Here is a 24,487-nt window from a genome sequence, read left to right as displayed (position 1 = left end):
GCAGGCACTTATGACCACAGTGCTGCTATGTAGTAAACAGTGATTGTTGAATGATTAATGTTTTGTACAACCTTAAGATTTTAATGATGCTGTGAAATCAGTTCCTCAAAAGTTAGCACTTTTTAAAAGAAAGCTTAATTTGTTACAGCTTTGGCAGTTATCCCGTGTGAACCATCCAAATATTGTAAAGCTATATGGAGCCTGTTTGAATCCAGTAAGTTTGTCACCTTTCATTGTCAACAGTATAAGAAATTACATGACAGATGTGTAGTTTGCTGTTATATTATTTGGGGGGAGGGGAGGATTGTACTTTATATATTTGTTTCTAGCCAGTATTATTGAAGGAGTTGTCTTAGGTGTTCTTATCCAGTAACCTCATCTTATGAGGCTTACGCTATTCTGTGATGGCACCTACTCATTAGCACTGGAGAAAGCCCCAAAGATCTTGTGATTATGTTTTTACATACTTCTCTACTCTTAGACAGTGAGTGCCTACCTGACAAGGTTTTAGATCATAGATACCTTTTTTTCCCCTGAGTACAGCCAACCCCCTCACTAGTGCCATTTACGTAGGGGCCAAGAGAATCTCTTTTAATGCATTTATAAAATCACAGGTTGAACTAAGTTTTCTTTCAAGTCTTCTGAGATAGCTGTAGCTCTGTGGTTAAATTATTCTGGCATGTTTCCTTTAGGTGTGCCTTGTGATGGAATATGCTGAAGGGGGCTCTTTATATAATGGTGAGTGTCATTAGACCTGTCTGTATCTAGTAGAATTGAAAAGCTTTTAACATAAACTGTAAGGTTAATATTTTTCACATTTACCTTCAGAGTTCCCAAAGGAGATAATTTAAAAAAAGAAATCTGCTAAAGATTAAAAATTAAAAGATAAGACTCTACAACATTAGTATGTAAAATTTAGAAATGGAAGTATATGTACCTTTTAAATTGATGGTCCTTTTCATAATATTAGAAGCATTTAAGTAAAGTAAAATTTGCTTTTAAATAGATTTTTAAAATATCTTCTCACTTTTCTTTTTGCCACTCTTAACTTTGAGCCTTCCTATTTTAGAACTCTTTAACCATACTTCCATTTCAGTCTGCTTTATTTTGCTTTCTTTACAAAAAATAAAACTGTGAAAACTCATTTTGCAAAACATTTTAATTATAACAATGAAAGAAAAATGTATTATTAACTAGTTACCTTTATAGAACAGAACTCTTTCACTCTAAGAAACACCAACCATATATGTAAATGTATCATCTCTTGTTGAACCATTTATATAAAGTAAATTGTTGCTTTTTATTTTTCAAATTAACATTATTTTATATAAATTTTTACTTATATTTACTGCCTATGTTTTCATCATTCTTAATGGGTATACTCCATTGTTTTATTTGGTTAAACTATTTGTAGTCAACTATTATAGAAAGCGTAATTGTAAACATTTTGATTCACATTTTGTCTCCTTCTGTACTACTAATCTATCTCTCATAATAGTGTGCATCACTTTGCTTATAATTTATATAATTGTGTGAGATACTTTTATTAATATAAAAAAGTATGGTAATATATATTAATTTGACTTCAGTGTATGTATAATTTAATGGAAGTGCTATAAAATGTTAGGTGCTTATGTGGTAGTTATCCATTTGAAATTATTAGATGTTTCTATCTTTTTATTTAGAAAATAATTAAAAACAGGACTGGTAGGAGCCTGTATGAAAAAGTACCCAGTCATGTGTTCTGATAGTGCTTGCATTCATTTTGTATCTTTTGTTATATGCAATAAAGTTCTTTTTAGTTTGTGCTTTTCTTTTGCAGTGCTGCATGGTGCTGAACCATTGCCATATTACACTGCTGCCCATGCCATGAGTTGGTGTTTACAGTGTTCCCAAGGAGTGGCTTACCTTCACAGCATGCAGCCCAAAGCTCTAATTCACAGGGACCTGAAACCACCAAAGTAAGTGTCTCTCTCTGCCTCTCTCTATCTCTCTTCCTCTCCCTCTCCCTCTCCTCACTCCCTAATTCAAGGTATAGGTCACACATGAGCTTCTCTTCTTTCTTCCCTTTTGGCTGGCTTAAGAGTGTTTATTTTTACTCAGCATCAGTTAGTAATTTATCTAAGCTTCCATTTTAAAGTATATTTTCATTGATTTCAGAGAGGAATGGAGAGGGAGAGAGAGAGATAGAAACATCAGTGATGAGAGAGAATCATTGACTGGCTGCCTCCTGCACGTCCCCTACTGGGGATCGAGCCTGCAACTCTGGCATGTGCTCTGACCGTTAATTAAACCATGACCCTCTGATTCATAGGTCGATACTTACCATTGAGCAACACTGGTCAGGCTAAGCTTGCATTTTAGAATGTTGTCTTTAGTGGCATTTTTATTTTAGTTGAATTTTATTTTTAATAACTCGTACCTTATATTAGCATACTTAGAATCTTTTAGCCTATCTTATTTGTGCCTGCAGTATATATTGTTGCCTCTAGACAGTTTCATGGGAGCAGAGACAAGTCTATCTTGGTCCCTTGTGTATCCCTAACAGCTAGCACAATGTCCACATATAGTAGGAAAATTTACAGAGTGGTTATCATTTACCCTTTCATAGGAAGGCAAAAGGGCAATTCTGGTATCTGGGTAGAATTTGAAAATATTCTGGATTTCTCCATTTTTGAGGATTCTGGGACTTTGAAAGAACTTCAAAATTCCCTAAGTAGCCCTGACCAGTGGTGTTCAGTGGTTGGAGCGTCAGCTAAAACACGGAAGGGTTGTGGGTTTGATTTCCGGTCAAGAGCATGTACCTGGGTTGCAGGTTCCATCCCCAGCCCTTGTCAGGGAGTGTGCGGGTGGCAACCAATCGATGTCTCTCTCTCACATCAATGTGTTTCTGCCCCCCCCCCCAAAAAAAAATCAATGGAAAAAATGCCTTTGGATGAGGATTAAAACAACAAAAAATCCCTAAATAAGTACTTTAAAAGGCTAAAACTTTTTGTGACAGAGGGAGAGAGTCCTCACGTGTCCTTTCCTCTCCCCCCCATCTCTGACCACCATAAGAGGTTTTTCCTAGGAAATCAGTCTCAAATATTCCATTCTCTTAATACTGTTTCAAAGTAGCGAAGCGTCCCTTCTGAGTATAACATGTCACTGTCATGTCTAATCTGATATAGGTTCAGACTCTTGGAATCACTGTTCTCACTAGTGTACTGTATTTCTACCCAGAGGCTTAAAGTGATTTCTTTCTCCCCAGGTCCCTGGTCAAATAATATTTAATCCCCAGATTCATGACACTTTTATTTTTTTAATTTGACTTCTGTGGCTGTTGGCTGTTATCTCAGCTACCTATTTTGGCTAACTGAAGAAGAAATCACTTAGCCACTTAGCTTTTTTCTTTTTTTGCTGGTTATGAAAATTGAGTCCTCCATCCCCCCTGTATTAAGTTGAATAGCAAAGCAAAATCAGGGAAATGATAGCTCTTTTCCAGCAACAAATTGATGATTCAAAGGATACAGACACAAAGCATCAGGCACAAAGTATCCCTTTCCTGGAAGAGCCAGAAACATCAGCTGCAAATCCCTAAAGTATTCCTTTCCTTCTGTATTAGAGCATGTTTTGGCTTTGTAATAACTGCGTTATTAAACAACATACATGAAAATATCTCACAAAAGGAAGGAAGTCGTTTCAGTTTTCTAACATTTTATATTTCATAATTACACAGCTTACATGACTACCTTCATTCTCTATCTACCCATATACCAAAAATCCATAAATTTTAGGATTTAAATTTTATTTTGACCCAGAGGAAACTATAGTCAGGAAAGATTATGGAGATAGAGATGGAGACATCAAAATGTGGTTCTAGCAATTTTCCTAAGAGATCAATTAATTTTTACTGATATTCCTCTCAACTCTTAAGTTGTCATAGTGACCAGGTAACATTTCACAGAAGTTGAATGGTGACATTTTGCTTAACCCTTTCTATTTAATATACCACAGACGTCTCTTCTTGTAGAATCAAACATGAGTCTTGCAACCTATGATTTTATTATTATTTTTTTTAACAGTTTGCTGCTGGTCGCAGGGGGGACAGTTTTAAAAATCTGTGATTTTGGTACAGCCTGTGATATTCAGACACACATGACCAATAACAAGGGGAGTGCTGCCTGGATGGCACCTGAAGTCTTTGAAGGTAAAATGACAACCATGATGTGATTAGTAATCTGTCTTATTACCAATATGTTCATGATCTTGCCCATTGTTTTATTTCGATATGGTAAGTAATTATAAAGTATATTCTCTAAAGTCTAAGGAGGTATTAAGTAAACATAGCCTTAGATCTTAAATCTCATAGCAAGATTTAAGTTGTCTAGCACCTTCTATGCAAGTTCAAGCATATGTGCAGTTGATCCTCATTCTCAGATTCAATACTTGTAAAATTACCTGTGTGTAACCTTCAAATCAGTACTCATGGTGCTTTCATGGTTATTTACTGGCATGCATAGAGCAGGGAAAATTTTTGAGTTCCCCAAAACACATGATTCCTGCTAAGGTCAAACAAAGCAGCACTTGCCTTTAGCTCTCATACTGTGACATTTTTTCATCTCTCTAGTGCCATGTTTTTGTTCTGGGGTGTGTGTGTGTGTACGTGTGCTTTTTGTTAGTGATTTCACTATTTTAAATGGCCTCCAAGAATAGTATTGAATCGCTTTCTAGTGTTCTTAAGTATAAGAAGGTTATCATGTGTCTGGCAGAGATGTACTAGCTAATCTTCATCAGGTATGAGTTATAGTGCTGTTGGTGATGAGTTCAATATTAATGAATCAACAAACATATTCAATAAAGTGTCTTAAACAGAAACATACATGTTATGTGTTGGTCAGTTGACAAATCTGTTATGAAGAGGCTCACAGGAAACTACCCCTGTATTTCCACTAGGAGAAAGTGATTCAGTGTTCACTAATTCAATGTTCATAGCAACTTTATTGAACATAAATACCAGGAATAATGGGAATTAACTGCTTTTGTATTGGTTTCCTAGGAATTAAAAATTGATCATCTAAATGAGCATGCCTTAGGAAGAATGCAAGTAATTGGGTGAAAATACAGTAGTAAGAGTAACAAGTAAAGGATAAGCTTATGTTTACTTTCTTTTACATCTCTATATTTTACTCAAGTTCTAAAAGAGTGATCCATAAATTTCATACTAGGTTTCTCTATAAAAACATCAAGTCGTTTAAATATGAAAAGTTTAACTGAAGATGTATGATTTGTATGTTAGGACGCAAGAATGCCCATAAAATTCAAATACGTTCAGTAATCAGATTCTGATTAAGGTTTATTCTTTTATTTTTTATGAATTTGAAGGGGGGTTTTTTGTTGTTAGCCACCCGCCTGAGAGAAAGAAATTTGCTATGCAAATGGTCATTTGAGTGGAACCATTTTGCCATAAAATTCAATTTAAAAGTTAGTGGACAAGCGAGTATTAAATTATACAAAGTTAAATAATGCCTCATAATAATAATGTTTTCAAATTCAAATACAGAGTGAATATAATTAGCATTGTTTAAAAATCATGTATTTAATATACCTTTCTGTGAGTTAAAATAACAGCATTCCTATAGTATGGAGACCAAAAATATTTGTTTATACAAAAAAAAAGAGAAATAAAAGTTATTGTTAATTGTTTAAGCAACAAAGCTCAGACTATTAGGCCATGCAGATTTTTTTATTTCTGAAAGATGTCAACACATTTAGCCCAAATTAGATTCTAACGTCATTGTAACAATGCACTGCTAAATGCATGTGTAGTACATATGGTACGCTAAGTACATGAAGAGCTGCTATTATAATAATTGTTCATTCTTATAGTGGGTTGTTTGAGGTTTGGGTTTTTTTGCGGGGGGTGTTTATTGTAATGATTTATCCACCAACTTATAAATCCTTTAAATTTTGCTGCATAATCTGCCAACTGTAAATTTGTTATTCATAATATTCACTGTTTACAACTTATTTTTTAGTTTTCAAATTAAGAATTCTATCTTACCATATATTGAAAAGAAAATCTTAACACTAAATTAGATATTTGTTCTGCTTCAATAGTAACATAGTGCTTTTCATCAAGAGAATGGGAGAAGAAAATTTAAGATTAAAAAATTATAGAAAGGAATGTACAAGTGTTTCATTCTCTGCCCCAGATGAAAAGGTAGAACATAACTAACTTTCTAAAGTAGATTTTCTAGTTTATTATTAACACTTAATTTATTAAAAAGTGTATTTTTTACAAATATTTAAGGAACTTCAGAAAGAGTAATTTCTCAGCTCTGCATGTGGGCTCCTCTTGTTTGTACACGATGTTCATTCTTAAAATTTATGAAAACAATTGTTTCTATAAGTCATGAGGAAAAAAGTCTTGAAATTGTACTACATTTTTTTGTAGGTAGCAATTACAGTGAAAAATGTGACGTCTTCAGCTGGGGTATTATCCTTTGGGAAGTGATAACGCGTCGGAAACCCTTTGATGAGATTGGTGGCCCAGCTTTCCGTATCATGTGGGCTGTTCATAACGGTTTGTGAACCAACATTTTAAAAAATATATTTGTATATTCCCTGTATGGAAAATTGTTTCTCCTCCAAAGAAGACCATTTATCTTTAACATCTTTGGTACCAGAATACTTTTCTGCCATCAGTATCCCACCATCCCCACAACCCAAAATCAGGCAGGGCAGGGCTTAGAGTGGTCCTGGCCTTTGTACAAGGCTGAGGGGTTCTGCTGGCTGTGCTGATTTGAGCAAGGTTATCAGTAGTCAGCGGGAACCAACTAACTACTTAGGGCCGTGGTCGGCAAACCTCGGCTCGTGAGCCACATGTGGCTCTTTGGCCCCTTCAGTGTGGCTCTTCCACAATACCACGTGCGCAGGAGCGCACATACAGTGCCATTGAAACTCCATGGCCCATGCGCAAAAGTCGGTATTTTGTGGAAGAGCCACACTGAAGGGGCCAAAGAGCCGCTGTTTGCCGAGCCGCAGTTTGCCGACCACTGATTAGGGGATAGAGAAGCATCGGCCTGGACTCTGTGGAGGAAATAAATTTAAAAATTAAATTAATAAGTATATAAAATCTTTCACATCATTAAGATCATTGGGGCGCTATAGCTTTTTCTCCTGAGGAAGCACAAGGATCTCACTGGAGAGATTAAAGCAAAGAATAATAATAAGAGTTGTTACTTAAGCTATGCAGAAAGGCAAAACACAAAGTGTTCTATATATTTTTTCTTTATATCTTCTTCATCCTTATGAGGTGCATACTATGATTGCCTCATTTTACAGTTTTACAGATTAGGAAACTGAGACCTAGAGAGGTTCAGTACCTTGCCCAAGGTCACATACAAGATTAATTGCTGGTGCCCCAGCCGGGTGGCTCGGTTGGTTGGAGCGTCATCCCATACCCAAAAGGTTGTGGATTTGATTCCTAGTCAGAGCACATGCCTAGGTTTTGGGTTTGGTCCCTGGTAGGGGCAAATACAGGAGAAAACCGATCGATGTTTCTCTCTTTCTCCCTCTCTCTTTTCCCCTTCAAATCAATAAACGTATCCTTGGGTGAGGATTTAAAGAAAGATTATAACTGTTATTTCTGGGATTCAGTCTATAGTTTTCTGACTCCAATCCTCACATTTTGAAGTTATGTTGATTTATGGATTCAATGTCCTTACATCCCTTCTATTCATTTTATATTTCTAATTAGAATGTTTTTAACGACCCATGGTTTGAGAATTCATCTTCTTCATTAATCAAGTTACTTCACATTTGCTTTGGGAAAATAAACTCTTCATGAAGGAAAATTGCTTAACCTTCCTAACTTTTAACATCACTGTCTGTTATTTAATTTCTGTCACTTGATTATAATCATTCTGATTACTGGCATTTTAATACACTATTTCACAAGTGATGCACAGATATCTGCCTATTTAGGTCATTTGTAGACCTATCAAACAGTACTATCATCTGAGTAATCTTAACGCTTTACCAGTTTCCTGTACCACCTATCATTTTACTTCCTTTAATGTCATTGTAGAGAATACCAGAGCATTGACCAAGACTTTCCCCCCCTCCCCCTCTGTCAGTTGTCAGTAAATAATTGAATGTCAATGAAGTAAGAGATAAAAGAACTAATTTATTAATTGGTAAAATTATAAGGGTTTCATTGTATTTGATGCCTTCTTTAAGTTGGAGACCTTACTTATAATATTAAAGTTTGGCAATTACAAGAAATTGTCCGTTTTTAGCTTATGAAATGATTGATTCACAGCAGCCAAAAGGACTCCTTCCCACAAAAGAGTCATTTGGAGATAAGTTTTTAGGAATGGAAGATGATTTTTCAAACACATTTGAAATTTTTGCAGTGAATCTGAAAATATAGTTCAAGTAAGATTACCCCAAGCTACCATTTTATTTTCCTTAAGACACAAATTAAGTCATTATTATTTGTTAAAAGAATATTTGTAACAGGTGAAATATTATTCTCAGGCTTACTATTACCATATTGAATGTAAACTTTTTCATTTAACTTTTTGAAAAGTGTACCTTCTCCTCTTTATGAAATACAGTGTTAACCTAAAAGACAAAAAAACAACAACCCTACTTTTATTACTCCAAAAAAAATCTTAAATTAAAGGTCCATAAAATAAATATTGTTTTAGAAATACATATAAAAAGCTGACAACATTCTTTGGGTAAAGAATTCTTTCCCCCTCCTTTAATTTTTATTCATAGGTACTCGACCACCACTGATCAAAAATTTACCTAAGCCCATTGAGAGCCTGATGACTCGCTGTTGGTCTAAAGATCCTTCTCTACGCCCTTCAATGGAAGAGATTGTGAAAATAATGACTCACTTGATGCGGGTATAATCCTTCTTTTGAGGGGCTTTGTGTTTAGGGGCATGTGATGTGTACTGAGTTTTAATGGAGTTTTAAAGTAAAAGAACATTATTGCTAATTTCTGCTTTATATTTTTCTGTATTTTCCAAGTTACAAAGGACATTTATTACTCAATAATCAGAGGATGAAACACTATTATAGGGGGAAAAATTTAGTTATTTATAATGAAAAGGGGCTAGACTAAGTTTTGGGACTTGCTTTTTCCTCCTGCTTAACTTAGTGGGTAAATGTGTTTGTTTCTGGGCCTGTTGCTTCATTTGCAATTAGGTGGTCTCTAGGGCCCTTACAGGACCTAGGTATTTTATGACTTTTAACACTTGCTAAACTAACTTTTTAATTTTCTTTATCAAGCAGTCACTTATGCAGGGCAATAGAGAGATTGCATTCGTAGACACAAGTGATTTTTTACCTTTTGTTTTTTCATTGCATATTTTCTGCCTTTCATTTGCCATTAAAAAGTTAAATTCTCTTCTAGAATTTATAGAATTTTTAAATTTAGAACAACCTTTTTAAATGATTATCAGAATTTCCTAGTCTATAAATCAGACACTTTGAGAATTATTTGAATAATTTTAGGACTCTGTTTTTGGGGCACTAACAAAATCTATCAAGCGGTACCTTGACTTTAAAAAGTTAACATTCTATAAAAGTACCTGAATTTCAAAACAATTTGCTCAGTAGAAGAATATTCAGATATCCTTAAATATAGCTAAGTGATTTCCTAAATGGCCAAAGATTTAGTTTGTTCATTCTGTTGAAAATAATTTAGACAAATCAGCTTGAACTAATCTGATTAAAACTAACCATCATATTTGGGTAGCAGCTACATACATATATAGAATTCTAGGCCGTAAAGATATGTTCTTAAGAAAACAACTTAGTCTCTAGAGTCACATACCTTAAAACATTGGGATATATAAATTGGTCAAATTGTAATTGTGCTTAATATATGTTTTGTTTAATTTGAGAAGAAAATTTTTTTCTCTTAAATTCTAATTTTTTGGGCACTAAATGTTTCTACTATTACATGTTCAGGTCATAGAGGGATATGCATAACCTTTTCCTTTTGTTTAAAGTATTAGTTCTAACCATCATTCTATGGCACACCAATCTCAGTTATCAGACTAACAATCATTTCAACAATTTGGAAGTTTATATCACTACTTTGAGAACATAAATATGTTTCATATAACTATGCGGAATGATACTATTGTATGTCATATGATCCCTTAGAGAACATTTGCTGTTTTCTTCAAGATTCTGGTCTCTGCATTATTTAATACACTAGAGCTTTGGTTGGCAAACCACGCCTTGCGAGCCACATGCGGCTCTTTGGCCCCTTGAGTGTGGCTCTTCCACAAAATACCACGTGCGGGCGCGTATGTACAGTGCGATTGAAACTTCGTGGCCCATGCGCAGAAGTCGGTATTTTGTGGAACAGTTTGCCAACCACTGCACTAGAGGCCCAGTGCAGGAATTCCTGCACCAGCAGGGTCCCTCGGCCTGGCCTGTGGGATCAGGCCAAAACTGGCTCTCTGACATCCCCTGAGGGGTCCTGGATTGTGAGAGGGCGCAGGCCAGGCCAAGGGACACCATCGGGGCCGGGGAGAGACACGGGAAGTTGGCCAGCTGGGAAGGGACCACGGGAGGGCTCCAGGGCGTGTCTGGCCCATCTCACTCAGTCCCAATCGTCCAGACCCCAGCAGCAAGCTCACCTACCAGTCGGAGCATATTCCCCACCCTGGTGGTCAGTGCACGTCATAGCGAGCAGTTGAGCAGCCTTAGCATATCATTAGCACATTATGCTTTGATTGGTTGAACGGCCGACCGAACACTTAGTATATTAGGTTTGTATTATATGGGATGGCATTGATCACAATTAAAATTCAGAAAAGGAGCATGTTGTTGTCATCTTTATAAATATCAAAAACTTAGATATCTACAAATTCACTCTGTGCCTTAAGGAAAATAAAGCAGTATCTTTGCTGCATTCAAGTCCCATGATAGCAAAATAATTAGGATGTACTTTTCAAGTTAACTGTATAGGATTTCGTTTGTATGAAAGGAATTTTAAGTTAGATTTGCTTTTTATCTGCAGTACTTTCCAGGAGCAGATGAGCCCCTGCAGTATCCCTGTCAGTACTCGGATGAGGGACAGAGCAACTCGGCCACCAGTACAGGTAAGCAGAGAGATCGGAAGAATAATCATCTAATTTTTTTTTGTATCTTTCCCAAAAAATTATAGTCTTCATTTGCAGTTTAATTTCTTCATTTCGAAAGACTGACTACAGTTTGAGTTTCCAGGTGCACCATTCGTCATGAAGGTCCAAGATTAAAGAGTTATTAAAGTTGTGCTTCCAAATCTTGGGATTCTTGTATAGTTATATATAAAACGATTGCATATTATATTACTGTGAATGCTATTCTTTCTTTGAAAGATAGTTTATATATAGATACTGCTAGATCAAATACTATTAGAAATTATTGTAAATATATGTAACAACATTGTTCTTCATTATGCTCACCTTATTTTTTTTGCTCTTTATAGAAGAGTTTACAGAGACTCTTCTACAATTTTAGTTCAGAGTTCCTCAGTTTTCTAAATATAATTCATAGATTATGGTCATCAAAAAAGATAGTAGAGCCCTGGCTGGTGTGGCTCATTTGGTTGAGCATCGATCCATGTACCAGAGGTCACTGGTTCTATCCCAGGTTGCAGACTCAACTCCCAGTAGGTGGCATGCAGGAAGCAGCAGATTAATGTTTCTCTCTCATCAATGTTTCTATCTTTCTCTCTCAAATAAATAAGAACTTAAAAAAAATGATAGTAGAAATAATACTCTTAGAAAAATTGTACTAAATATATATTTGGGAATACATTATGACATTTTATTATTAATTAAAATTAAAAGGTGTGTGTGTATATACTCAAAATTTTATTTTTATTGACAAATATTTTCACTGACCTATAGCTCCCACCTCAAAAATAATTATATTTATTTTAAGCTGGTTACTGTTTGGCTAGTTATTTCCAAATTCCAGTTTTACTGAAAATATTTTAGTTGTGCTAAATTTTAAAGTGAACGCTAAAATTCTGTTTTGTTTTGTTTTTTGCTTCTGCTTTCAAACCCTCTCCCTGTTTTTATACTTGACCTTTAACCCTTTGATCTTTTCACTGACCCTCAGTCCTCCTAGGTTCTTCCTTTTTTCCCCCATTTAATTCCAAGCAGTTTTTATAATTCCATTGGGAATAATTCTCAGCCTTCTAGCCCTTTACTCAAGCTTCCTTGGCTAAACCACAGGCCTGGTTAAATCTGACTCTCAGCTTACTCCACATATCAGTGCAGCTGAATGTGGCTGGAGATGACACACATTTATTTACTATCCTCAAATCTCTATTTAATGCTGCTGGACAGTTGTACTTTATTTTAGTCCATCTCGCCTCTCCTAGATGATTTAATTTTATATTTTAGCCTCCTCAAACTTTAAACTCTCCTTACTCTCAGCTGACCTTGTTTACTATTTCTCTGAAAAAAAATGGAGTAATCAGTAGATGGTTTCCACAAGCTCCTTCACTATATCTGCCCATCTACTCTGCATTTTCTTCTATTACTATGGCTGAACTGCCCCTGCTTCTAGCCAAAGGCAAGCCTGTGAACTCGTGTATTAAATCCCATTCCAGCAATCCTTCCCCCTATCTCTGGCATCATCAGTTTTAGCCTTTTTACTGGTATCATTCCCAGAGCATATACAGTCTGTATTTGGTTTTCTAGCTTCTCTTCCCATTCTCTCTTGTGTCCTCTCCTCTTCAGGCTTTTATTATACCAATACTTCAGAATTGCTCTTCTCACGTTGTCACCAGTTATCTCCAAATTATTATATCTAAATAATTTTCAGTTCTCATCTTTTTTGACTATCAGCATTTGATACAGTTCATTATACTCCTTCTTAGAGGACTTTCTTCAGTTGGTCTCCAGGATCCCATACTAGCCTAGATTGTCTTATATCTCTGGCCACTATTCTGATGGGTTCCTATGCTGATTATTTCTTATCTTCCCAGGCTATATATGTTAGAGTGCCCAGGGCTCAGTAATTTGGACTCTTTGCTTATCTGTCTACACTTATTTCCTTGGTAATCTTGTTTAATATCATAGCTTTATGTACTATCTATTTGCCGATGTTTTACTCCATCCCAGACCTGAACTCTACACTCATCCAACTACTTGCATGATATCTAATAGGAATTCAAACTTATCATTTTCCAAACTAAGCTCCTGGTACTCCTTTCAAACTCACTCCTACCTTGATCTTCCCCATCTTGATTAATAGGCACTTCATTCTACTAGTTCAGGCTAACAACTTTAAAGCATCTTTGACTGTGAGAAGACTATTTAGGTATTTTGGTTCCCTTTTTGTGTTATTCTTAAATTTCACTTAAAAATTTGGGGGGAGGCTATCTCCATTAGCTTGGAACGTCTATTTATGTCTTGCTAGTTTAGAAAAGAATTTACATTACATATTGATGAAGCATTTGTATTTATTATTCATAAATGTTTCTGCTTTCCTAGGCTCATTCATGGACATTGCTTCTACAAATACCAGTAATAAAAGTGACACTAATATGGAGCAAGTTCCTTCCACAAATGATACTATTAAACGCTTAGAATCAAAATTATTGAAAAATCAGGCAAAGCAACAGGTTTGTTTTGTTATTAAAGTAAAATCATATGGTAACCTTAGTAGTCATAATGTTATACCAACTGAAATGATTTGCCATCTTCCATTATACAAATTCTGAATCTTGTTTCTGAAACAGATAAGCTTAAGAGTAGAGACATATGAGAATCTCCTATTACCAAACTGTTTTCCCTTCTGATGATTGCTGCCTTTGCCAACTGTGCAGCTCTCTCCCTATGGTGATTCCTAACTTTAATGGTTAATGTTTAAAAATGTCAAATGGCTATTTCTTGGCTGTACTATCCAGTTAAAGTTGTCCTAAATCTATCATTTCATGTTGTTCAGATATATTTTTGCTATTTAAGGTGTGATTTTATTCATCTTGCCTGAGGCATTTAGGTTAACTAATAATTGGGGCATTTAACTCCAGTGACCACCCTTCTCTGAAGGCCAGTATTACAGCTTGCTCTCCCTTAACCCTGTAGCTCCCTTTCCCTGAAAACTTCCCTTTTCTTTCAGAAACAGAACTCATAAGAATCCCAGTTGGTATTTTTCCTCCTTCTAGGCTGTCTAGGATTTTAAATCCAGCGTTTCAGTAATTCACATTGACCTGTAATTTTAACAGAGTGAATCTGGCCGTTTAAGCTTGGGAGCTTCCCGTGGGAACAGCGTAGAGAGCTTGCCCCCAACCTCCGAGGGCAAGAGGATGAGTGCTGACATGTCTGAAATAGAAGCCAGGATTGCTGCGACTACAGGTAAAAAGGAAATAAAAGTGTGAAGAGGAGTGAAAATGATAGTTTCAGTTGTTTCAGTTATCAGGGATTTTTGTGTCTTAAAAATTTTTGAAGCAGGAAGTAGGCTTAAAAGTTACTTTCTAACTTTTAGCAATAATTTACACATTTCTCTCAAATTGCAATAAGGAAGATGATAGGACTTATGAAATTATTTGGACCATACACTATATGTTTCTATTTACAGATTTTATCAGATGTTATTCTTTCAGTGTAAACATGAGCAGAAAATAAATCTAAATGAGAAATTGAAATTTTACCAAAATCATGTTTTGCAAGTTTTTGAATTTTTTTAAGAGAGAGAGAGAGAGAGAATGAGAGAGAGAGAGAGAAACATTGATGTGAGAGAAATACATTGGTTGTCTCCCACACGCACCCGACAGGAGATTGAACCCGCAACCCAGGTAAGTTTCCTTACTGGTAATCTATCCAGCGACCTTCTGGTGCATGAGAGAATACTCCAACTAACTGAGTCACAATGGCCAGGGCTGGAAGATTATGAGTGATTCTACTAGAATGTTGTGCTAAACTCAAATAATAGCAAATATCTTGTTTTGAAATTAGCAAAAAAATGTATTCCAGATTCATATATGATTTGACCTTACTATCTGCTCCTCCTGCTCGTAGCAAAGGTAGTTAAGTTGGTTGTGGTTAATGCTTTTAATTATAAAATAAAAGATTATGTTAATTATATTTGATCTTGAAAACGCTAACATTTCCATTTTGTCAGTTCTTAAAATTATTAATTATGGAAGGACTGGTCACACACAAAAATTATATGTGTTGTTACCTGCGTAAACATCTAACCTTCTTTTCTAGCTAGGTTTCATTTTAGTAATGGTGGTTTAATTTGCCTTCTTTCTGATTCCCCCAGGAGTGGAGGGAAGTCATTATACACCTAAATACATTTCTTTTGTGAAAAATGTGGAAATATAAACAAAAAATCAGTCTTTCATAGTGTCCCATAGTTATATATGTATGTACATGTATATTAGCATATATGTATTTTAAAAATTAACTAACCAGGTTTTTGTTTTGTTTGTTTTTTAGATCTTTTGTCATTCATTTGGTTTTTTTCTAAATTGAATATTCTCATTTTGTGTGGAGTTATTTTCAGATAGAAGTTGTCCAGAGGACAATCATACTATACTTGACTTCAACTAATCATGATCAATGATTTTATTAGTCAGCATTAGAATCAGGTCGATATAACAGAGTGTCCAAAATAACAGTGTCTAACACATAAACTTTTATTGTTCACACTTAAACAAATCTGGAGGTAGGCTTCATGATCATTAGGCAACTAGATTCCTTCTGTCCCTCTGTGCCACAGTCCCTATTGTGTGGCTTCCATCCTCATAGATACTTGGGTGCTCCAGATTGTTGTTACAGCTCCAATCATCACATCCACACAATCCAGACAGCAGGAAGGAAAAATTAGGAGAAGGCCAAAGGGCACATATCCAAGCTCTTCATGGAGCTTTTCCAGAGTAAAGTCAGGGCTCTGTTGCTAAGAAAAGGGGGAAAATAAAGATTGGGAGGGCACCAGCAGTTTCTGCCAAACAGATGGATCTTCAGAAACGATCAAGTTGATGGGAGATCACTAGCCACTGATAAGCTCATCTGGTCTCTATGAGTCACAAGTGTTTCTGTGGAGGGGGGGAGACTCACTGTAGTATCAGATAAGTAGGGATATGCCCTCACACTTTGGGGAATCTTTTCCATTTCAGGGATATCATTCAAGATAGACCTGCCAAATAGTGATTTCCTCCTTAAAACAGGAAGTAGTGCTATAATAATTTTATATCTGCCGGTGTCAATATTCTATTCAGGTACTGGTTTATAATTATTCTTTACAGAAATGACATTTCACTAGGTTAAAGATAACTATACGCATTTAAATTACCCTATCCTCTTTCTGCCTAAATGTAGAATAGGTGCTATTGAACAGTCATTGAATTCTACACAGTTCAGATGTTTTTAGTGAATTACCTTACTTTGAAAGGTTCATCTTCTCTAGCTTTTCAACACTATTCATGTTTAGCAGGAATGTACCCTAAACTTTGAAACTACAATAAATACTCAGTCTACTAGAAGTATATGTAAATATTTATAATTATAAAAGCATATACATTTTATACTTTGATGCAATAATTATCATTTAACCAATGAATTCTACTGTATAGCACACTTCAAAAAACACCTAACTTGAACATATATTCCTGTATTTTTATAATAAAACAAATATGGTAGCTTATTTCTTTTAACTCCTCTCTTCCTCCCCACTTTCATCCTAGCCCCTCCATTGTATATCAGTGGTTTCACTTAGGTAGATTGTCTCTATGAACATATTTGTATTTAGCTTCCTCATTACCCTGCAGCTTTGTTTGTCTCTGTCCCTTTTTTTTTTCTTTTTTTTTTTTTCTTCTGCTAATTAAAGCCAGTGTGTGAAACATCTTGTATTGGTAGTTGTTTGCTCCTTAATCACGCCTTTTCTGAGCATGGATGAAAAGTCAGATAGTTCTGCATGCCTTTCTGCACGGAGTGTTATTAACATAACTATTTGAAAACTATTTCGTTTTTGTAATTTATTGTTTTCTGTGTTACTTTTGTGGTTGTTTGCATGTATACTGTGTATATGTGTTTTTGCAGCCTGTTCCAAGCCTAAACGGGGCCATCGTAAAACTGCTTCATTTGGCAACATTCTGGATGTCCCTGAGATCGTCATATCAGGTATCATAGGCCACCTGAGTTGGTCTAATAACTGTGGAACCGGAATAATGATCCCTGGTACTTACAAAATGCTTCTTGCTCCAATTTTTGTAGGACATGAAAATAGGTACCTTGCATGCAGTAATTAGGGAGACAGATTGAAAATGTATACATTTATCTACACTGAAGTGGGCTTGACAGGATACCTCAGATATCCAAAAATGAGGATAAAATAGAAGGCAAAGTAAACCTTTTCACAGAAGGGAGAATGCCTGCCCAGACTTTACCAACTTCCTCTCAGCTTTTAGGTGAGTAGATAAACTGAACCCAGACCTTTTTTGCACCCAGCAGAAAGAGGAAACAACTATTTAAAAAATATTTGTTGTCCTTGGCTCCTTTTCTTTCTTAGTTACTATTTTAGGGGTGTCCGCTAGGCTTTCTATCCCAGCCTCTTTCTGTTGGTAGCAAGTGAAATATGAAGTTGAGAAAAGAGGATTGCTAAATAACATTTTGCCTTAACTTAGAAAACAGAAAGTAAAATTAAATGAGATTTGCTGTTTTGCATGGTATCTTGCCAAAGAATCATGTTCAATTCTGATTCTTGTGCATTATCAGGACAGTCTTCCCACAAATTACTTTTTATACCTAACTCACACATGGTACTTAAAGTTCTAAATCACCATTTTTGATAGAAGCTTTAATGGCATCTGTGACCTTCAATATTGGTTAATATGTGTTATCCAAATTATCATTTCTTTATCCCTCTGCTTTAGTTTTTCCTCTACCTCCTGCCCCCAAATTTTGATAAGAAAATTACAATTTCCCTTCCACACATTCATGGGTGTGCTTTGGGTGAATTCTCTAGCACTCTGGTACTTTGCCTGTGATTGTGCTTTTAGCATACTATTGAATACCTAGTGGGGGTTTTTTTTCTCCTCAAGGAAACTGAAAACTGAGGATAGAGACAATGTCTTTGTTATTTAGTATTGATTGAATCAGAACTGGTCAATGTCTTTTACATAGTGTTTAATAAATTGTGCCTGTTTAACAAATTATAATTGAGGTTCAGTGGCCAGGAATTAGCATACATATAGGATCCATATAAATTATAAATATGTATAAAATATAAATTATACAATTCCTAGGGGCCATTTTATGTATACAAAACCATTTTTTTTAGCGTAATTACTTTTCATTCTGGTTATCAAAGTAGTTTGTTTTATATCATCACTATTGCTATTCAGAGAATAGAGTTAACCTGTTTGTTACATTGTAATTTTATTTATTGAGTCATGGGTTGCTTTCAAAATTAACAAGTACTTGAGATCATTTTACTTCATGGTAAAAGGTACTATATGTTTAAGGGAATAATATTCTAACTAAAGTGGCAGCATTTTACACACATATTGCTGAACTGTGATTATATAAATGTTTGAGGGAATCAGGAAAATTTAGGCAAATGATAGTACAATCTTAATCCAGGTCTTAGGGGTAAGCACACACACACACACACACACACACACACACACACACAGGGCAATACAGCCAATACTATACAAGATGAGGGAGAGAGAATAGGAGAAAATAATAGTCTCAGTGGTTCTCAATCAGGGTGAATTTGCCCCCCTCTCCCCCTCCCAGGGCACATTTGGCAATGTCTGGAAACATTTTTGGTTGTCGCAGTTGGCAGGTGCTGCTGACACATAGTAGGCAGAAGCTAGGGATCCTGCTAAACATCAACACTGTACCGGACAGCCTACCACAGCCAAGATTTGTCCAGCCTAAAATGTCAGTAGTGCCAGTGCTAAGAAAACCTGGTTAGATAGGAATCTTGCTCCTCTTCTACTTTTTATTCTTTTATACTACCATGTGTAACATAGGTATTCACATATCAAGGAACCATTAACAAATGTAAAATAAGTGAGTTTCTAAATTAGTATTTAGTTGCAAAAAAATTCAGAATCAATCTAAATTTACTAAGAACACACCCAGTAATTTTCATTTTTAATGATAGGTATTTGATATTTTTTTACATTCATATTTCTAAATTACAACCTAAAATTTAATATTGGAGCAACAAGTATTTGTTGATTGTAATCCTTTTCTGCTTTGTCTGAACTATTTGCCAAATGGTTTCTGCTTTGGTTATGCTAATTAAATACATTGCTTAATATTGCTTGCTTTGACTCATGCTGTAGCTTAAAAGATTTTTCATTTTATGGCATTTGTGAACTGTCAGCTCTTCTTTACCCTATTTCCTTAAAAGTTTTTACTTCCCTTTTCTCTTAACCTTCACCTAGATTTGAGTTTGTTTTTGTTGTTATTGCAGTGGTGATGTAATGATTTTTAGACACATGTGCTGGGTGGTTCCCCAGGTTCACAAATGTTGCTTATCTGAAAAGAGAATTCCAGACACTTTTACAAGCCTGTCTCATGTAAGCTAATTTTAGAATGATTGTGTTGAATGAAATGTGCCTAAAATTGCTTATTAGTCATGACGGTAGTGGGGATCTTTTTGTCTTCCAAAAGCAGGGATAGTTAAAAGTTTTCATAAAAGTATCTTAGTGTGCCTGATTCCATAAATGTGCAGTTTGTTGCTCTGTTAGTTTGTAATCAAAAGTTGGAACTGGAATAAAATGAAATTTGAAGTACATTTTTGAGTTATAATTACATAAAGAATTTTAAACATAGTTTAAAATGGAAAAGAGTGATGATGTCTTACACTTTCAAGGGTGGCTATACATATGAGCTTTTATATTCACTACACATTATTGCATCAAACATTATTTTATTGTAAGATCCTTTTAGTTTATGTGTAAAGTAGTAATGGGGTCTAATGGATTAATGTGCTAAATTATATTGCTGATTGGTTTAAAATAAGATACTTAGAATATGGAAGTGTAAATTTTAAGAATGAATTCTGCCTGCTGATCAGGGCACAGCTATTAGAGTACATGTTCCTGGGGCTGCCCACAGTTGAGAAATTGCATAATAAAGCTTTCAGAGTCAAAAGAATTTCGAGTATTGTGTCAGCTGTTACTCATAATATTTCGGTGTTTCCTTTTAGACAGCTGATCTCTCATCCCAAATAAAAGTGCTGAGTGAAGCTAATGCTTAATTCATTCTCTTTTGTTGAAGACTTAAATTTATAGAATTCTTTCATGAATTGATTTTTAAATTATTACAGCATAGAAGTTCCTAAAGCAGGATTAACTCAATAGCCCATTTAAACAAGCTGTATATTTGAGAACAGAATGAGAGTCATTCATCTCCAGTAGGAAATTAAAGAGTTGTTCACAACTAACAGATTACCTGAGTCTGACAAAGACTAATGGGCTTAAGTAAGTGTGACTAGGTTTAATCAATTTTAAGCCTAAGCATCCTTTTAGGCCCTGAAATGAAGAAGGTACTGCTGTTGGTTAAAGTCAGTCATGTCTTACAACCTGATAGCTGTCTTGCTGTAGAAGCTGTAACGTAAGGCCCTTGAAATAGATGCCGTCATCAGCCCCACCCCCCAAGCATTCATCTATTTAAATACATGACAGAAGATGGTGGGAGAGAGTTCAGCAGCTACTTGTGTGGTAGGAGTGGTTATTGTATTAGGACATGCTTTGTTGTAGGCCGGCAACTTTTGAGTTAAAACATTCCAGCTGTTTCTCTTCCCTTTTTTTTTTTTTTTACACCTTTCTCTCTTTTTATTTTTTAAATAATAAATTCAGTTTTTTTTCTCACAAACATTTTGTATAGATTCAAGGAGCAACAAATTTGAACTTCCTACTGTAGCAATCAAATCCTTATTGTATGTCTGAATAGATTTCGGTATTTTACTTCTTTTATTTTTTTAAAAGGCAACGGACAGCCAAGACGTAGATCCATCCAAGACTTGACTGTTACTGGAACAGAACCTGGTCAGGTAAGACTTAACATTCAAATTCTCAGTCTTTGAAGAATAATAATGGGCAGAAATAAAGAATTAACTGTAATATATACTCTGCAAAATTATTTTATGAGTTGACTTAAAATTGTGATAGAGAAGTTTGTTTATACATGAATTAAGTTCTTAGGAAAAAAATCTGGGTGCCATTATTAATTTAACTTGAAGGATAATTTAGGAAATAGCACTCTGTGCATGTTATGTGTTTTTTATGTATGCTTTAATAAGGAAGTATTTAGTCTTGTAATTTAATAATTTAATAATTATCATTGTCCTCTAAAGGAAATCGTGAACTATTTCCCCAATAAGATGTCATTCCTCTGAAATCACATAGAACACTGACATACCTGGAGGACTCTTAACATCTTTTAATTTGTCATATTCACTGGATTTATAATTTTATGAGATACTAAGTTAAGACAATATTTACTAAGCAGATGGATAAATTCTAGAATAGCTTCTATCCCAGTGGTTAAGATTTTTATTCTTCATCTTTATATTTCTGGATGCTCTGCTAAACTCCTCTTATCTCTTTATCATTGCTTTTTTGTAGATGATCCAGACAGTGCTATAATTAAGCCATTACTGACTAGTACAGAGTTTTGACCCCCCCAAGTATATAAAAGTTGCAGCTTAGTCATTGTTTTTTTATCTCTTATTCAAATTGTTAAACTTGATATATATAACATATATTATATAAGTCATATTCTTAAAATGAATGAGAACTAATTATGAGGTGTTTGTTGATTCTTTTTTTCAGTTGTGCAGAAAAAAGTAAATTTTGTGAGTATAGCATCCATTTGAATTAATAAAAATATCACATGGTCCATATTCATATAAAATTATAGGATTATATATTATAAACAATGTGATTTAATTTATGGTAAAATGTATTAGTACTTTTTGTCCTAGAAAGATATTTCATTTTTATAACATACTTTTAATTTTGGAGATTCTTTGTAGTTGTTAATAAAAATTTGAAAGCCTTTATTGGCATCAACTTAACTAACAAAAATCACTTGAGATATTTAAATGGTAAATACCCTTGATCTTCATTTATATCTGGAAATATTTTTATTTCTCACAGTACCTACACACACACACACACACACACACACACTCATACTCACAGACATGTACATACATAGATAAAATATATATACACATATTACTTTATTATGTATTTTATTATATTAAGTCACTCTAAATCTTGATTTTATTTATTTAATAGCAGCTTTTTTCAATATATCTGCTTTTGTGAGACTCCAGAACTTCTGAATGAAGTTTTCCACTTTTCTCCCCCTCAAATACTTAAAGTATTAATGAGGGCATTTAGTAACAGATAGTTTAACATCTGGTATTTGCTTTGATTCTTTACAGACTTGATGAGCTCAACCTTTTTAACTGTTTACTATTGCTCTTGATATTCCAGTTATGAGAAACTCTAGCCAAGTGTTCTCCTGTTGAGTAGGAATGAGAAGCTTGCCCTAGACAGTTCAGGAGCATCTGCTAGAACAAGTGCTTTTCTATGTCCTCTAATAAAGGCCTTGCTATAATTCAGCACTGACCTCACCACACCAAGCCATGCTTATTTCCTCACAAGTTCTGTGTTACTTGAGATTATGATTGTTATGCTTTTCATTTACAATATCTTCAAGTAGGAAAACACTGGAACTGAGGCAGACCATGATTGTGGGGCAGTCAGTAGCATGAGTTGTCATGGATTACTCCAAAAGAGCTGGAGTGAGGGGAGTATGACATGGCAGTAAAATGTATTCTAAAATAGGTGATATATAGCCAGTTTTTAAAATTGATTCACTCTTTCAAAATTACTGAAGTATTAGAAACTTAAAATGCTTAATATCCAGTTTGGGATGAGAATGGCAAACAGTAAGCCCAAAATGTACTAAAGTGTACTATGAAAACATTTTCCCCTAAAGCTGTTATGATAATTGACCATTAAATAATTTATATTACTCATGAAAATAACATTCATCATTTGAAGAAGAAACGTATGCATAATATGGATTTTTAAAATTAAAGGTATAATTCTTTTCAAGGTCTGGCTAAGCAATGATTAAGCATATGCACCAGGTTTGTTTGTTTGTTTTTTTGTTAAGACCATGGTGATTGATGAAGAAAATAATTTGCCCACCTAGTACAGTCATCAGAGGAAGAGAGAACCTACTAATGAAGTATAACATTACATCTTATAGAGGAAGGTAAAATGACCAGAGTCTGTATTTTAGCTCTTGGTTCAAGACTGATCTTAATAAGATCACTTAGACTTTCCATCTGTAATAAAATTAAATTGGTTGTTTTTATACTGCCACTTCTTTTGAGAGGTATAGTGAACCAAGCAAGCTTCTTTATTAAAAGTAGTTGTGTAAGTATTTTTGTAGACTCAGTTTTAAATTAATTAATTAAATCAGGAAGCTTATTAAGCACATGTAATGGATCTGGCCTCCTAGATACTTTGAAAAGATACTGAGAAAAAGCAGCCGCTGATATCCAGGAATTGATCTGACACTGAGGCCTCAGTGTTGTTAGAACATAAACAGTTTCTCAGAACACCAGTAGACAAGGTTATGTTGAGACCATGGTAAGATGAGACAAAACAAGACCATTTTGAAATGTTGCCTAAGCACAGACAAAAACAAGGTCACTGTGTCACCCACAAAATGCCAAACTGCCTTCTCCCAGCTGATATGAGTGGCTGCTGCTGCTTGTCCAGTTGTAGCTTTAGCCTCACTCTGGTCTGTCCTCCCTGTAGAATTGCCCTTGCTTTGTGGCAGTAGCCAATCTAGAGTGAACCCCTCCTTCCTTGGAGCTTCCCCAAATCACAAAACAAAATTCCAAATCCTATAATAAGCTCTTTATAAAGCCCTCTTACTGAGACACTCCACAATGCCCCATGGTGAGCTTTCTGGTTCTCTTCAACAAAAATTAAACCCAGCTTCTCCTACTCCAGGTGTGTTCCTTTTGGTCTTTGGCTGCATGGGGCGAGGCGAGGGGGTGTGCGGTTAGGGGGGCATAGACTACCAAGAAGGCCCAGTCCCCAAGGAGCATAATTGAGCAGATTTTTTTTTTTATTGTCTAAAGCGTTACATATGTCTGCTTTTTCCCCATTGACACCCCCCTCCCCAAGCCATTCCCACCCCGGGCAAGCCCCCACCACCCCAGTGTCTGTGACCATTGGTTATGCTAATATGCATGCATACAAGTCCTTTGGTTGCTCTCTAACTTCCCCCCTCCCCTACCATTTGTCTCTGGATCTATTCTTGTTCTTCAAATTATGTTGATTATTATATCCCACATATGAGTGAGATCATGTGATATTTATCTTTCTCTGACTGGCTTATTTCACTTAGCATAATGCTCTCCAGTTCCATCCATGCTGTGGCAAATGGTCAAAGTTCCTTCTTTTTTATAGCAGC

General features: G+C 35.2%; 1 protein-coding gene across 4 annotated transcripts in view; it reads left to right on the top strand.

Moving 5' to 3' along the window:
* The window catches only part of MAP3K7 (mitogen-activated protein kinase kinase kinase 7), a 62,252-nt gene that overhangs the window by 17,797 nt on the left and 19,968 nt on the right, over positions 1–24,487 (top strand). The window contains exons 3-13 of one of the 4 annotated variants that reach the window (XM_005872094.2): positions 149–214; positions 693–738; positions 1,823–1,961; positions 4,065–4,189; positions 6,437–6,565; positions 8,770–8,900; positions 11,035–11,116; positions 13,505–13,635; positions 14,239–14,368; positions 17,057–17,137; positions 20,965–21,029. In XM_005872094.2, coding sequence (XP_005872156.1) covers positions 149–214; positions 693–738; positions 1,823–1,961; positions 4,065–4,189; positions 6,437–6,565; positions 8,770–8,900; positions 11,035–11,116; positions 13,505–13,635; positions 14,239–14,368; positions 17,057–17,137; positions 20,965–21,029 — 1,125 coding nt within the window. The remainder of the gene's footprint in view (positions 1–148; positions 215–692; positions 739–1,822; positions 1,962–4,064; positions 4,190–6,436; positions 6,566–8,769; positions 8,901–11,034; positions 11,117–13,504; positions 13,636–14,238; positions 14,369–17,056; positions 17,138–20,964; positions 21,030–24,487) is intronic. The other 3 variants (XM_005872095.2, XM_014544482.1, XM_014544483.1) reach the window with 3 other exon arrangements.

The sequence above is a fragment of the Myotis brandtii genome, unplaced genomic scaffold (assembly GCF_000412655.1).
Source record: "Myotis brandtii unplaced genomic scaffold, ASM41265v1 scaffold365, whole genome shotgun sequence".
Classification (NCBI taxonomy): Eukaryota; Metazoa; Chordata; class Mammalia; order Chiroptera; family Vespertilionidae; genus Myotis; species Myotis brandtii.
Note: the sequence above shows the minus strand (reverse complement) of the source record. Positions and strands in the feature narration are given on the sequence as shown.